The following is a 15,689-nucleotide window of genomic DNA, read 5'->3' as shown; positions in this document are numbered from 1 at the left end:
ACAACAAAGCATCCACCAGGTTCCTCCAAGGCTGAATGACTAATGACACAAACTCACCTCACGCCCCCAGATGCATCAACATCCCCAGAGCTGTCACTCTCTGCCAATTAAGCTCAACAGCAACGAATAGGAAATCATAAATTCATGAGCGCATCCCTGTAGCACAAGCGAGTGCAGCTTTTTGGAAGGTTTCTGGCTTTTAAGAGCATCATCCACTCCTCTTGCAGCCTTCTTGTTTATGAAAGGGATGGAGTTTGTCCAACACCAGAACATGGGGTATAATTAAGATCCCAAAGTGCAACCCTGTCCCCTCCTGACATGTCTAGGCTGAGGTCCTACAGCAAGAGGACCTAAATTCCCAGTTCATCAATATTGTGGAAATTCCTAGAAAACCTGCTAAGGGCCATACCACCAAACAGAATCATCACCCTCCAGTCAGCCTCACCAGGCCCCCTCTGCTTCCCTGGTGCATAACACCTCCTCCATGAACCCCCATCAGCATCTGCCCCTCCATAGTTCCACCTGGGAGCCTGGAGGCATTGCTCTGCTCTATTCCCATCCAGAAATTACTGCCTCATCTTACTTTCCCATATTATTGTCTTAGGGTCATCCCTACTTCATAGAATGGTTTGGGTTGGAAGGGACCTTAAAGATCATGTAGTTCCAACCCTCCTGCCCTGGGCAGGGACATCTCCTACCAGCCCAGGTTGATCAAAGCCCCATCCAGCCTGGCCTTGAACACCTTAGTTACACCATCTCTCAGTGCAAGAGTAAAAGCAACATGTTTTGGGCTGGTTGCCCTACTGCCATCCTTGCCCTGGCCATTATGGAGAAGAAATGAAAGCTGGTACCTCCTGTGCGTGTTGCGGTTGCTGTTGACGTGACCCTGTCCTGTGCAGCCTGGCGTGGGACATTTCAACACGTTCTCATGCATCGCCAAGACTTCGGAGCGAGAAGGGGAAGGGAAGCAAAAACAACTTGATAAAGATCAAAGACAAATTAAAAAAAAAAAAAAAAAAAAAAAAAAAAAAACAAATCTTTTTTAGGGGAAAAAAAAAAAAATTAAAAAAAAAAAAAAAAAAAAAAAAAAAAAAAAAAAAAAAAGACAAAATGATCAAGTCTTGCACACTGGTTTCCTAGAAATCAGGGAACGTGAAAGGCTGTAATTAGAATTCGTCTGAGTAAAGGAAAAAAAGATTTACAAGGCAGCAGTGCTCAGGTCAGCACTAGATTAGCATCTCTGCACACAGCTTGGGCTTTCTCCTCGTTTGCTGATTGCAATCCGGCTTCCCCCACCCAGCCCCTCCCCGCCCGCCACCGTTTTGGAGCCAGGTCTCCCAATTTCAGGTAGTTTTAAGTGATTGAAGTTGTATCTCTGCTTTTATCCTTAGGACTAGTCTTTGTTTGGTTGTGGTTTTTGTTGTTTTTTTTTTTTAAAATTTTAATCTTCAGGATTATTGCTTCCTGCAGCGCTGACCTTAAAAGTAAAGAAAATAATTCGATTTGCAAGGCTTTCTAAAGCACACTGCTTGTGTTGCTTATTTATTAATATTTTCCCTTGCATTCAAGCCTGTGTGAAGATAACTCTACTTTCTCCTTGTTTCCTGCAGTTCCGTGTTTATGGCAGGTCTGCAACTTTTGAAATTACTGATAAGGAAGGGCTTTTTTTTTTTTTTTTTTTTGGTCTATTATGCCATTATCATAAACATACAACATTGATTTTTATATATATGCACAGGGAAAGCTATTTAGGATGCTGGTAGAGAGGTAGAAATAAAATCTCTATATATATATGTATAAAAATCTGTTATGATGATGATAAATATTTTCTGTGGAATAGATGTAGCCCCTTGTGAATTTTACAGTGATGAGATTTTAGGGGGAGGCTCAGCTACCCTGTGCATCTGAACGACTCCTCTCCTTCACCACACCTTGAGCACATTTGGGTGACAAGAAAGAACAGTTTCCCCTTCTTCCAAACATGATATCCCAAATGAGGAAAAATACGTCACATTCAGGGTAAGGATGGGAACTGATTAACACACCTCTGGAGGTGAGTTACAAAGGCAGTCATTTTTAAAGCACCTCTTTGATTTTCAGAGAAGGGACCTCATTCTCCACAGGATGGTGCTAAAAATCTTTAAGAAGGGTAGGACTTCCTAGTAATCTCCATCGCATTTCCCATGAAGAGCAATAACATTTTGGGAGATAGAAACATCCTGGAACAACTTGAAAAAACACCATCTCATGCCAGAAACTGTTATACCCCAAGGATTAACATCAGGCTTATGCTAGGGATTCAGTCATAAAATTCACATCATTTGGGGTGCTCACTGGCCTTGAGACAGCTCTACCCATCAGGTGTGAAATTCCCCCTGGGAAATAAGGCTTCAGACTCATTTAAGCAACCCTTATTATCCCCCCATGTACTCACTCTCGGGAGGGATCCTGTCTTTGTGCGGACAACCAGAGAGGCTGCGGTGGTGAGGGTAGAGCCCCGTGACGTGGCCGGTCCCATCGCAGCCAGGAGTTGGACATTTGATTTCTCGCTTCTCGGGTCTTGAGGGATCTAGGGATGGTGGGGAGAGGGCGGTGGGAAACACATTAGCAGGTGTGGAGGGGAAGAGGCGTTAAGAAGAGAGAAATTGCCCCCCCCATGTACTCACTCTCGGGAGGGATCCTGTCTTTGTGCGGACAACCAGAGAGGCTGCGGTGGTGAGGGTAGAGCCCCGTGACGTGGCCGGTCCCATCGCAGCCAGGAGTTGGACATTTGATTTCTCGCTTCTCGGGTCTTGAGGGATCTAGGGATGGTGGGGAGAGGGCGGTGGGAAACACATTAGCAGGTGTGGAGGGGAAGAAGAGAAGAAAAAAATTGCCGAGGATGCTTCCCACCACTTTTCCAGTCAAACAGGGAGAAACCTTTGGGTTTGGATGTGGGTTTTTTTTCCCCTAAAGGTGGAATTGGAACACTGGAAGTTTTAAAATTTAAAACCAGCAAAGCAATTTGAGTACCAACCCCACCAGGAGCATGGAGTTGCTCACAGCAACCGAGCGGGCAGCCCAGCTCAGAGTCCAGGGGACTCTGCAGCCCCTGCCAAGTCCCTGGTGTTGCTGTGACCAGACTCCTACCACCACTTTAAAACTCACTTGGATTTTAAGCCAGCTTTGCTGTTTAGGGTGAGATTTTCAGGCCAATAGGCAATTTAGCCAGGCACTTTCCCCTGATGGTGATGACACCATCATTTTGTGTCCTCTACAATTCGGAGTCCAGGGGACTCTGCAGCCCCTGCCAAGTCCCTGGTGTTGCTGTGACCAGAGTCCTACCACTGCTTTAAAATTCACTTGGATTTTAAGCCAGCTTTGCTGTTTAGGGTGAGATTTTCAAGGCCAATAGGCAATTTAGCCAGGCAATTTCCCCTGGTGGTGATGACACCATCATTTTGTGTCTTCTACAATCATTGTTTCAATGAATTTCACTGAATTTTTAGAGTTGGAAGGGACCATAGAGATCATCTAGTCCAACTCCCCTGCCAAAGCAGGACCACCCAGACCTCTAGGATGTCCCCATCCCTCTGGGCATTGAGGATTTGTGGCTAAATTTCCACTGTGGGCTGTGAAACCCTCCAGCAGCCAAGTTTCCTAGTTTTCCTGGGGTGCTTAGCAAGAAAATTCAGCTGGGGACAGGAAGGAAGGAGACACACGAAGACTCATCCCCATACCTTTGCCATAGTAGCTCTTCCGGATGCTGTCCAGCGGTTTGCTCTGTTTCTCATCCACCTGGAAGTGCTTTACGTGCTCTCCTGGCAGCCGGCTGGGCTCCCGCACGATTTTCACCTGCTCGGCCTTCAGCGCGATGGCTTGTTCCAGCAGCCCCAGGTTCCCCCTCGTCATCATGTCATACATCTCTGACTCGTCGGTCACCGCTGATTTCTGGGAGCGGGCATCATCATCTTTGTCATCGTCCGACCGGACCTCCACGATGACCGAGTACTCGGGCTTCGGGCTGAACTGCCCTTCACAGTGGCTTTTCTGGGTGTCCTGAGAAGTGTGAGGAGCTTCTTCACAGATCACTTCAGGAGCCATCTCCTCCTCCTCCTCTTCATCCTCCTCTTCTTCTTCCTCTTCCTCATCCTCTTCTTCCTCCTCCTCCTCTTCCTCCTCATCCTCATCCTCCTCTTCCTCGTCCTCATCCTCTTCTTCTGCTTCAGCCTTTTGCAGTTTGCAGGACTCCTCGCAGGTCGCGTCGTCCCGGTGCTCCGAGCACAACTCGCTGCTGCGTTCACTGGTGACCTCAATGACCTCCTCCGCATCCTCCGTCTGGATGATGATCTCCTTGTCGCACTCCTCCTCCACTAACTCCTCTCCTGCGTCCTCATGGACCAAGTGCACAACGTTGGATGGGGGCTTGGAGCCCTGCAGCTCAGCCTCAGGCAGCTGCCCTTCGATGGCGAGGGTTTCCTCCGCTATTTGGCCTAGGTTTAGGAGAGAGTTGGCGATTATTTCTTGATAGCTGCTATAGTTGGCCTTGCTGGGCCCAGACGTACTTGTTGCCGTGTTTTGTCCATAGTGGGTTGATTTTGCTGGGCTTCTCTCTGAGGGGAGAGAAAAGGAGGAAAAGAAAAGAGGGAAAAAAAAGGAGGGAAAGGAAAAAAAGGAGGGAAAGGAAAAAAAGGAGGGAAAGGAAAAAAAGGAGGGAAAGGAAAAAAAGGAGGGAAAGGAAAAAAAGGAGGGAAAGGAAAAAAAAGGAGGGAAAGGAAAAAAAAGGAGGAAAAGAAAAAAAGGAGGAAAAGAAAAAAAGGAGGAAAAGAAAAGAGGAAAGGAAAAAAAAGGAGGAAAGGAAAAAAAAAAGGAGGAAAAGGAAAAAAAAAAGGAGGAAAAGGAAAAAAAAAAGGAGGAAAAGGAAAAAAAAAAGGAGGAAAAGGAAAAAAATGGAGAAAAAGGAAAAAAATGGAGAAAAAAAAAGAGGAAAAGAAAAAAAAAGGAGGAAAAGAAAAAAAAAGGAGGAAAACAAAAAAAAAAAAAGGAGGAAAATAAAAAAGGAGGGAAAGGAAAAAAAGGAGGGAAAGGAAAAAAAGGAGGGAAAGGAAAAAAAAGGAGGGAAAGGAAAAAAAAGGAGGAAAAGAAAAAAAGGAGGAAAAGAAAAAAAGGAGGAAAAGAAAAGAGGAAAGGAAAAAAAAGGAGGAAAGGAAAAAAAAAAGGAGGAAAAGGAAAAAAAAGGAGGAAAGGAAAAAAAAAAGGAGGAAAAGGAAAAAAAAGGAGGAAAAGGAAAAAAAAGGAGGAAAAGGAAAAAAAAGGAGGAAAAGGAAAAAAAAGGAGGAAAATAAAGTAATTATATAAGCTCATAAACATCTCTTTGTCTTACTTAAGCTTAATTGAAACCAGAGTCTGGCTGTTACACCCCTGGAGCAGCCTAATTTACTGCATTTGGGATGACAGGTAGGGAGGGCATTTCCACGTAGAAGCTTTTGTGGGGCTCATATGTGCGTGGCTTCCCAGCCCCCCACTGCCAGCAGCCATCTGGCCCCCTTGCTCCCAGTGCTCCCCAAACCAGGGGCTCCAACCCGGGTCCGACACAGTGCCAGGACCCCGGCTGGACACCCAGTTGGTTTGCCGTGGGGCTCAGATGTGCACGGCTTCCCAGCCCCCCACCACCAGCAGCCATCTGGCCCCCCTTGCTCCCAGTGCTCCCCAAATCAGGGGCTCCAAACCGGGTCCAACACGGTGCCAGGACACCCGGCTGGTTTGTCTGTCATTCCCCCTCTGGGATAGTGGCCGGATCCGGGCAGGGGGATGCTCCTGCACTGGAGAAGCCAGCCCAGCCCATCGAGGCACCGGTGCAGGACCTCGGCTGCCTTCCCCATCCCCATCTGAGTCACACAGCGAGCTCCTCTGTGCTTGCCGTGGGTCCTTCCCCAGGGAGCATCCCTGATGGAAAATCCCTCATTTTTAAGACACCAGAAACAATCTGTGCGTCTCTCAGCTTAACCAGAGCTTTGCTGTTGTGCTCCCACTGAACATCATAATTGAAGGACCCATCCTGTACATAATTCAGGGGAGCTATAACTCCTGGTTATTAACACTCCCTGCCCTTTATTCATCTGCAGAACACAGCTCTGCAATCAATAATGATAAAGCACCTTCTGCCGGCTCGGGGCTGCGGGTCTCCTCCTGCTCCACCGCCTCCGCCTCGTCCTCCTCCAGTGTCCCCTCTGACTCCTCGGAGCCGGACTCCTCCTTGGCCTCGGCCTCCTCGCTGCCGTCGCTGTCAACGTTGTAGCCTTCATCCAAGGCCAGCTTGAGCGGATGGGATTTTCTCTTCGACACCAGATGTTCGGCCTCCGCGTCCTGAAGTTTCCTCTTCTTGGCTAGAGGGCAGCTCTGTAAACTGCAGATGGGATCAAGGAGCAGAGAGGAGGCATTGCCCAGTGAGAAAAGGCATGGCTACGGCATCTTGAACTGGTTGGGCAAAGGCAACTGGGACAAGCGCACAAATACTAAAGCAAAAAAATAAAATATCATCCAGCAGCCCAGCTTTTTAGCCAGTTTAACTCTCAGACCTTGACTTTTTGCAACCATGTCAACTTTTCTCAGAAGACACTGTGAAGATACTGGGCTCTCTCCAGCACTCTGACCCATAGGCAGTGATTGTCCAGGGAGCAGCAGGACCAACAGCTCCCAGCACCAGGGTTGGTGACGGCCACCAGTGCCACCATGAAACTAGGCAGGTCATGCCCACCAACTACACCGATTTCACCATTGTAGGGTGATGAAAGCCATCAGTTAAGGCTGGCATGGCCCTCAAGGCAGCCAGTGTGCTCTTATTTCCCCTCCTTGTCCATAGAGGCACCAAACAGACCAAAATCTCTGCCTGTTGACACCTCCCATCAACCCCAGGCACCTGAGCCAGGTACTTCTGCCATGGTTTGGGATCTGTGGGAAGGCTACTGTCAGCCTGGTGATGCCGATCCCCCCTCATGGACTGATGGAGAGACAGAAAATTGGCTCTTTCACAGGTGGATTTGGGGCAGGGGAGTTGGGTTGCTGCTCTGAACCAGCCTTTCTCCAGTGAACATCTGTCTTTGGGTTTCTTGCTGGCGTTTTTCCATCCCCACCACCTCCGACCCAGCCTCACCTTCTGTGTCTTGCATACTTTCCACGGATGTGTCCTGAGCCGTTACAGCCTGGGGTTGGACAGCTTGAGAGGGAAACAAGCAGCCATCAGGAACAGCAATAGGACTCAGAGAATTCATTTTTAATTAGAAGTGTATAAACTATGGTCAGTTAAACAGGTCCTGTGCCCAAGGAACAAAACAACCGCGAAAGGGAAGATAATTTCCTTCAAAAGGTTCAGCTTGTCCCTTTGAATTCCAAGTGAGGAGGGCAGGAGAGCAGCCTTGCAGTTTGCTAAAAATTAATGAAATGACTCACCCCATTTAATTAGATGAACAGTTCATTATAGTTTTATGAGTATGTTTAATTAAAGATTTGCATGTGTAAGAGCAAGCTTTTAAAAAGCAGACAACTACTGCACTCTGCCTCCCCACTGCCACTCTTTATTTGTCTTTTTCTCTGCTGCAAGAGGAAAACATGGGCTTTTCCCTTATTTGATGGCCTGTCAGGGAACTGGGGTTCATCGAACTAAGAAATGGATGGCTTTTTGGAAAGAGCAGGCTGGGAGGAGACCGAGGAGGTTTTAACCAGAGCATGTTGGGTGGAGATCACCAGGACAAAAATCCTCAAAATCACTTTTGGGTGAATGGATGGGATTTAGGTGACCAGATCTCCCAAATCCCAGCATTTGTTCCTGCAGCTCCGCAGAAGGGGATGAGTTAAAGGCTTCCAGGGATCTCTGGGCAGCACTCACAGCCACTGCTGCCTTTGCCATGGGCTGCAGCGACGCTGCCTTCTTGCTGCATCGCTCGGTGCGGGGCCACGCGTCTCCCCTGCAGGGGTAATTAGCCCCAGCTCCAGGAGCTATAAGGGCTCCAGATAAGACGCATTAAAGCAAACATTTTCTGGCAAAACCAGATTATGGCATTGATTATAGGATGCCCAAGTGACTCGCCTGACGTCTGAGGAATTCTCGAGTCGTGTAGGATTAATAACCTCATTTAGCACCGTATCACCCTCGGCCCGGGAAGTTGGAAGCGCTAATGAAATCTCTTGATGACAGTGCAAAGGGAGAAGGCATCGCCAGCCCAGAGGGGAGCTGGCCAGCCTGTTATTCTTGGAGTAAAAGACACGGGACAACATTAAATAGTACCAAGTGCCAAGTCAGGCTTTAGGGACTCAATTTCTGCTCTCAGCAGAGAGCTCAGCCCTTGCAGAAAGCTGAGGATAAGGAGGATCTGAGTGCACTAATGGATGCAGCAGCTCTGGGTGCACCGGCGGGTTATTAATGGCTCAGCTCCCCGGAACACCGTGCACAAGTCAGATCGTTGTGTTCAGAGAATATAATTCAACCCAAAACCGGGACAGGGAAAGGCCACTGAACTGTCAGGGGAGTAGGAATCCTTCCTTCAGGGGGACCGGCTTAGCTTTAGTTTAGCAAAGCTAAAGCTGAGAGGTCAAATGACGGCAGCACGTCCCCTAAGGGGACACAGCTTTCTAGATGAGGTGGATAAGTGGCCGTGGGTGTAAGCTGCACCTCCTGGCCTCTCCAAGATGAAGTCTCTCTTTCCTGTTGTCCCTTTTCCTCGTGGCCCAATTTCAGACCAAGATGCTGAGCATCCTCTAATGCCATCGCTTGGGGGATGGCTCCCAGGTTTTTTGGTGTGCAGGAGCACCCCGAGCCCCACTGTCCCTGGGGTCCTGCCCTCCAGCAAGGCACCCCTGTCCCCCCAGCAAAACACCTAAGGTCATATATAAGATGATCTTGTCCCGCTAATGTGTGTAACTGGAAGAATTGGGAGAGGAAGCTCCCCCCTCTGCTGATGATCTGAAAGTCTATTTAATTTTAATTGGCCTCAGTCATGATTGAGGCTGCTCTGTCCTGAGCAGCCCCAGACACACTTTAAGTGACTGTACGCTGAGAAACAGAGCAGTGTTTATGTTACCACTGACTTGCCTGAAAAAGGCCTTATTCAGTGGGAAACAAGAGCAGCTCTGATGATGTTACAGCCTTTTATAAACTTTCCTGCATCAATTAAAGCCGATCCCCCCCCCCCAACATGCCATTTTTGATGTGATGAAATGAAGCCTGCATTAAAAAGTCAGTAGGAAAGAGCCAAGTGGTTCAGCGTTGAGGTTTTCCGAAGCAGGTGGCGATTTGGGATGTCTCTGGCTTCAGTGTGACAATTTTAATCTCTCTGAAAAGCACCAGTGCAGAGGTGATGCTCGGCACGCTCCGGGCCATGCTTTCCCATCCCTGCTCTCCTCTGGGGAGGTTTCATGTATTTTGGCAGGAGTCCTGGAAGGGGAAAGGGACTTGGAGGTCTATTAAAGCTGCCCATCCTTCCCTGCAAGAGCCACCTCATCGACCTGCTCTCCCCCCTCTCCCCAGCCTTCATATACTTGACAAAAGGGCCTCTTATTGTTATGCAGACGATGCCCTGCTTCCAATTAGTCGATTAATCGTCCAGTTAATCAGGCAATTAGGTGACAGCTGCAGAGATGGCTTTGTGGAGCACTCTGTCCTGCCCCTTATATATGTCACCTGCTCCAATTACCACCTCCACTCAAGTGTTCAGCAATGAAAGTTGGAGAAGTGGCATGCCCGCCGCCGCTCGCCCCTCCCGGCTCTCCAGGGTAATAGGAGAGCTGAGGAGCAGAAATGCTCTGAAATTGGGTTGGTTAAGGTCCAATTACTCTTTGACACACACGCACGGCTTTCCAACGGAGGCTGCTAGAAAAGGCAGCCCCTGCTATTAGCGCCTGGCCAGGTTAAAGACTCCTACCTCTTGCGTAAGCCCTTGTGCAAGGTTTAAAGGGAGCTTAGGGCTGGGGGAGGCTGTTATTTATAATGAGAAGCTCTGTAGGGCTGGGGAAGCTCGCTCTGGCTCTTTTGGCTGCTGCTGTTGGCGTGCCAGCGCTGCTAAATGAGTGAGGACAGGGCCCCGGTGACTCAGGAGGGGACATGGGGCCAAAGGAGGAGCATCTGGCACAAGGGGTGATGTGACACAAAGTTGTTTGGGGGCAATAAGGGAATGTAAAATACATGGAATAGAAAGTCTGGTTAGTAGGATGTTGTCCCTAATGGTCCTGCAACACAAAATGTGGGCATCAGGTTTTGCTGGGGTTTAGATGTGGGGTAGGACAGGGGGTGGCTGCAGTGTCTCACGTCTAACATGACCCATCCAGAACTCCTGTTTTCACCCCTTTATCTCCTGCGGTTCCTCTAATGTGTGTTGTCAAGTCCAAGGACTTGGACACAGCAAGGTGCCCACCACTATAAACCCTGCAGCAAGACCTCCACCCCATTAGTCCCATGGGTTTTCTCCCCTCACCCAGGTTCCTGAGCCTGTAAGGAGTTGTGGAGCTTCACCCAGGCTGGTCCCAGCATGAGGTCCCCTCCCTCCCTCCCACCGCCGAGGAGGAGCAGGGTCCTTACCTCACCTCCTGGCCGATGAGCTCCGTGGGCACTGGGCGAAGGGGCGGGAAGCAGCAATGGAAACAAACACAAGGTCAACAACACAACGAGGGTGCCTGGCCCTTCCCCGAGACGTGCCCCTTCTCTGGGGGATGGTATCCTGCCTGCACCTTCTACTGCCTCCAGCTTCTACCTTCTACTGCCTCCTTGGGCATCCCAATTGGGAAAGAAAGGGCAAATCTATCCTGCTGTCCCCTGCTGAATGCCAGCCTGTAGTAAATCATAATCCTGCCTTGTAAATCCTCATCCCTGTGCTTAATTTCAAGCATGTGAGTGCGTGTTTGCAGCACCAGGGACTACCTCTCTCCCTAAATACACAACACCTTTAAAAGCAATGGAGCTATACCGATATATGCGCATATAACTCAAACACTTTTAAGTCAAAACTGAGTTTTCTCATGCCTTCTTCTCTAGGTTTGCCTTTAAAATATGGTCCTCAATTGTTTTTTGCGCAGTTCCCTACTGTTTTGCTCCAATGGCCACATGTACCTCTGTAACATCAACAGGCACAGCCATATTTTCCTCCTCTCCTCGTCACACTGGGCTGAAGCAGGAGCCCAGCCAATATTTGGACACATGATAGGGGGTGTCTTACTTGGCTTTTAGGGTAAAAAACAGTTTGTAGGGTTTTTAGGGATTATTCTCCACTTGGGAATAAGAGGACTTCTCACTGCTTACAATAACAACACACAACAACATCACATTGCTGCTGAAACCTTACATCCAGCCAAGAATCCAAATAATCAGGAGGGAAAAAAAAAACCCACAACACAAGTCTAAATTTGCCCAGGCTAAAAACCATAACACGTTTGCTCAATTTGTTTGAGCTAATTGGGTTTCCTGGGATCCAGCTCCCGGTGGGATGACTCACAAGCTTCAACAAACTGGAGGCAGTGGCAAGTCCCAGGGTGTACGCAATAAATTACCTTTTCACATCAAGAAACCCAGATTCAAGTGTGGTGAAGGCAGGGTGCGAGAAAATAAATAGAATCAGGGCATTCTCATTAGCAACCTGAGCAAGCACCTTTATGTACGTGCCACAAAGCAGTGAAACCCAAATATCTAAGCTCAATTCAGCACAATTAGCAGCATCTGGCTTTGGTTTTGTTTATAAAAAGATGCAGATGCTGAGGAGAGCAAGGAGGGTGAGGACAAAGGAAGGTGGTCCAGCACAGCTGTGTGGGTGAAGTTGTGGTCCCTGCAGTCATCCCACTTTTCCAGCCAGCCCCGTTCATTCCTTGCTTCCAGCCACCTTTGCAATTCATCAAATCCACAGTCACAAAAAGGAACAAAACCAGAGAAGATGGTCCATAACCATCACACGTGGCCATGGGACCACCCAAGGAGACACCCTGTGCTCCATATCCAAGCCCTTCACCTTCTCCCAGAGAGAAAGCAGGCAAAGACAGACCTGCATGGTGGGTTGTTTTTTTTTTTTAAAGTTGGGAAATAACCAGCAATCGAGGTTTGTATTAACAAGTCGTTTGTCCTCACGTCCCTGCCGGGGGACAGCCCTGTTTGCTTCTCCAGCATGCACTACTTCTGCCAGGCACCCTCAGATGTGCAACTTCAAAGCTGCTGGCAGAGTGTGCATGATGAAAGCCCCGGGAGCTGATCTGAAGCTCCAGTGATTGCGATTCCCCTAAAGCAAAGCATGCAAAGGGGCTTTTTTTTTTTTTTCCCTTCCCCTGAACATAGGGGATGAGGGTTAAATATTACGAGGACCCATAAAGGTTTGTGGTTTGGAGTTTTCCAGGTTCCTAGACAGCTTTTGGTGGGGGGCAGTGAGCGTAACTTAAAGAATTAAGCCTGGATCTGAAAAATCAAAGCCCATTTGGAACAAGCAAAGTGCAGGGAGCTGAGGTCTATACATCCCCGTGCTGCGGGATAACCAGCTGCTCACCTCTGATAGACTTCGATCGCGTGCGTGCTCTCTTGTCATCATTTTCTAAACTCATCTGGAATGGAAAGAAAAGATAACTGTTGAAAGAAACAACAAGAAAACTGGTGTTGAAGGACAGTCTCACGTGGGGCTGTTGCTCTGGGTAAATACCTGGGCAGCCAGGGAAAGCTTTCCTGCATTTTTGAGACAGAAGTTTCTTGCCCTGATTTTAGTGTTCAACCCATAGTACCCAAATTTAGTAACCTTAAATTAATTTCCATGTCCTGGGACACAACAAGGACTCTCTGCTGGTCGGGTACCACAGAGGGATAAACACCCAGATGTGATGGAGAATGGCTCCATCTGAGATATTTCTTGATAGAGCCAGAACTGATTTCTCTGGATTTGCACCACAGAAGTCCTGTGAGTGTAGGTGAGTATCTGGCACATATAATAGTTCAGAAATCTCTGAATATGCAGCTGAGCTGATCCTGTGCCCAGGAACAGCAACTTTTCATGTAGTGCCCGACAGAGCAACCTCTCCTCTCCCTTTAAATTTGACACAAAGAGGGTTGCATCTAAATAACCTCTGCAATGTGGACATCAAATAGGAGAGTCTGTGGGGAATACGGGCATGAATAAGTAACATCGGGGACTTCAAAGTGCTTGATATTAATTAAACATCACAACATGCCACAAGGTAGCGGAAGGCTGAAGTGCAGCCACCTCTGGGGTGCAGCGTGGGCTCCTCACCCACGTCCCGGCATCGAGGGGAGCTTTGAAATCAGGCTGTGCCTGGAAGTGGGGGCATTGAAAGCAGGGGACCTCCACGGCAGGGCAAAGGGATATGGCCAGAATAATAGACATGGGATTTTCTCAAACTTGTCAATGAAGCTGCTGGCGTGGTCAAAGAAACATCTCTTTACGCCTCGCCCTCCAAACAGATGCTCTCTTTGCTCCCTTTGGCAGCAAATGCCAAGAGGGGGGATGCAGGATCAGGGTCAGACCAAGGAGGTGGATCATAGCATGGTAGGTTGGGGACAAGACAATTTGGGGTTTATTGCAGTTTTATGATATGGGACATTTCTTCCTGGGATAACAGGAAGGAGAGAGAATGGAGGGGGTGTGGGGAGGGACCATTTCCAAGTGGGATTTGACATAGTAAACACGTTTTCTCTCAGGCACATGTTCTTTGGAGCATTCTCTAAAAAGCCAGATGGAAGCTCCTGTGCCATTCCTAAACGAGGATGCTCCACAGCCAACCCTCCTGCACCCACAACAGAGGGAAACACAAGTGGCTGCTCCCCCTGGTTGAGGAGCAGGAAGGGGGACACACACAGAGTACACATGGAGATGATGCAGGCATGATATGTGCCACCACATCCCCACGTGCACCTAGAAACTCTTTCTTGAGGGATTCTGCTCACAGTCCCCAGCAGAAGGGACCAGGGGACCTCACCCATCACCCTCAAAGGATGCATCACTTTGTTTGAGCCTCTCTTGTCCCCCGTGAAGTTTGGGGGTGGTGAGGAGGGGGGGAGGCTGTTGGGCAGGCAGGGAGAGGAGAAAGAGGTCCCCAGCTGATGGGGCTGAAAACATCTCAAAGGGGAGGGATGAAATTTCCCTGAGTGCCTCTCCCCCTCCCGCCCTCCAGAAACACAGCATTAACACGCAGTGATTTATGTGATTTGTTAGATGGGGAGATTGGAGAGGAAAAAAAAACAAAACGATGGGGGAAAAAAAAAAAAAATCAAAACCTGGAGCAATTTATGCGTCCTGTCAGCATTCAGCTCGTGGCACCACGGTGTTGTGCTTCACGTTTATTACAATCTCCCCAATAACACAGCAGACAATTACTATAATTTCTATTTTTAAAGCCCCGGTTCCCTGCGGACCAATGGCTCACGTTTAAAGTGCGGAGAGGAGCAGGTGTCAAAGGGACTTCATTACATTTATGAGCCTTTCAGCGTCGGCGTGCGCTGAGCGAGGCAGCTAATGCCGCCGCCGCACGCCAACAATACGACTAATACGTTTGATTGCTGGGAGCCTGCCTCCAACCAAAATGAATTTCAGAGAGGGCTTTTTCTTTTCCTTTTTTTTTTTTTCCCTTTTTTTCTTTTTTTTTTTTTTGACAGTTTTCCCAGGGAGTTGGCACGCGTTGGGCTGGTGCCTTGGCAATATGGGTTTCCTGCAGATAAATTATTCCAAGCGGCAGAGGAGGGCAGGATGTGGGGAAGCGTAAGGGGCACTGCCAGCCCCGGCCAAAAAAGAGGAAGGGATGAGACCCCGCAGGGACAGCGAGGGGAAAAAGCAGAGCAAAACTTCCATTTTCTTAAACCTGCCCTTCAAGGAGAAGGGTGAAATCCAACTTCACGTCACATTTGTCTTCAAAATTTAGGTATCATGTCTGAGCTAACATTCAGGCTCCTCCCGACACCATAACACCTCACAACAAAATTCATCCCGTTGCCTTCGGCACCTCTTTCAAACCAGGATCAAGTGTGCTGGGAAAACAGGAGCATACTCAGTCACCACATGGACAAAGGGGACAGGACCCACCGAAGACAAGGACAGATCCAACCTTGCTCAGGACCAAAGGGTAGAAAAGCCAAATAGGCTGCCTTGCCTGGCTTACTGTACAAACCAGCTTTTTTATCTTTTTCTTAAAAAGAACCCACCAAACATTAAATAATTCCGGGGTTTTCCCCATAGGGAAGACCCCACGAAAAGCCAAATAGGCTGCCTTGCCTGGCTTTCTGTACAAACAAGCTTTTTTATCTTTTTCTTAAAAAAACCACCAAATATTAAATAATTAGGGGGTTTTCCCCATAGAGAAGACCCCATTGCTTGGTTAGAGAACTTGACATGGCCCCACCACTCTAAAATGTTACTCTTACAGCACTGGACGGGGTGGGCTCTGCACACCTCGACTGTTCTCCACCATCAGGCTCCTTTCCTCACCTTAAATCACCAGCAACAGCATCCTCAAAAAAATCTTCATTTCCCACCAAAGCGCAGAAACACCAGGAAAAAAAAAAAAAGACCCATTTCTGAGCTGAGCCCCTGGCTCCTCCCAGGCAACTTAAATTAACTGACGTGGCCACTCCTGCGCTCCTGGAGCCTCTGTGGTTATCGGGCTGGGATGCATGAAGGTTACATGAAACCACTGTCCTTTCTCGTTCTCCTCCCCAGCGAGGAGCCCTCTAGACAGATCGTTTT

General features: G+C 48.5%; 1 protein-coding gene across 1 annotated transcript in view; it reads right to left on the bottom strand.

Annotated features, from left to right (window-relative positions):
• Positions 1 to 15,689, bottom strand: part of MYT1 (myelin transcription factor 1) — an 88,583-nt gene that overhangs the window by 23,917 nt on the left and 48,977 nt on the right. The window contains exons 3-9 of the mRNA XM_014957187.1: positions 12,492 to 12,546; positions 10,550 to 10,580; positions 7,133 to 7,195; positions 6,138 to 6,385; positions 3,720 to 4,592; positions 2,667 to 2,801; positions 852 to 942 (exon numbers count right to left, since the gene is read on the bottom strand). Coding sequence (XP_014812673.1) covers positions 852 to 942; positions 2,667 to 2,801; positions 3,720 to 4,592; positions 6,138 to 6,385; positions 7,133 to 7,195; positions 10,550 to 10,580; positions 12,492 to 12,546 — 1,496 coding nt within the window. The remainder of the gene's footprint in view (positions 1 to 851; positions 943 to 2,666; positions 2,802 to 3,719; positions 4,593 to 6,137; positions 6,386 to 7,132; positions 7,196 to 10,549; positions 10,581 to 12,491; positions 12,547 to 15,689) is intronic.

This window comes from Calidris pugnax, unplaced genomic scaffold (genome assembly GCF_001431845.1).
Source record: "Calidris pugnax isolate Ruff unplaced genomic scaffold, ASM143184v1 scaffold50, whole genome shotgun sequence".
In the NCBI taxonomy this organism is placed as follows: Eukaryota; Metazoa; Chordata; class Aves; order Charadriiformes; family Scolopacidae; genus Calidris; species Calidris pugnax.
Note: the sequence above shows the minus strand (reverse complement) of the source record. Positions and strands in the feature narration are given on the sequence as shown.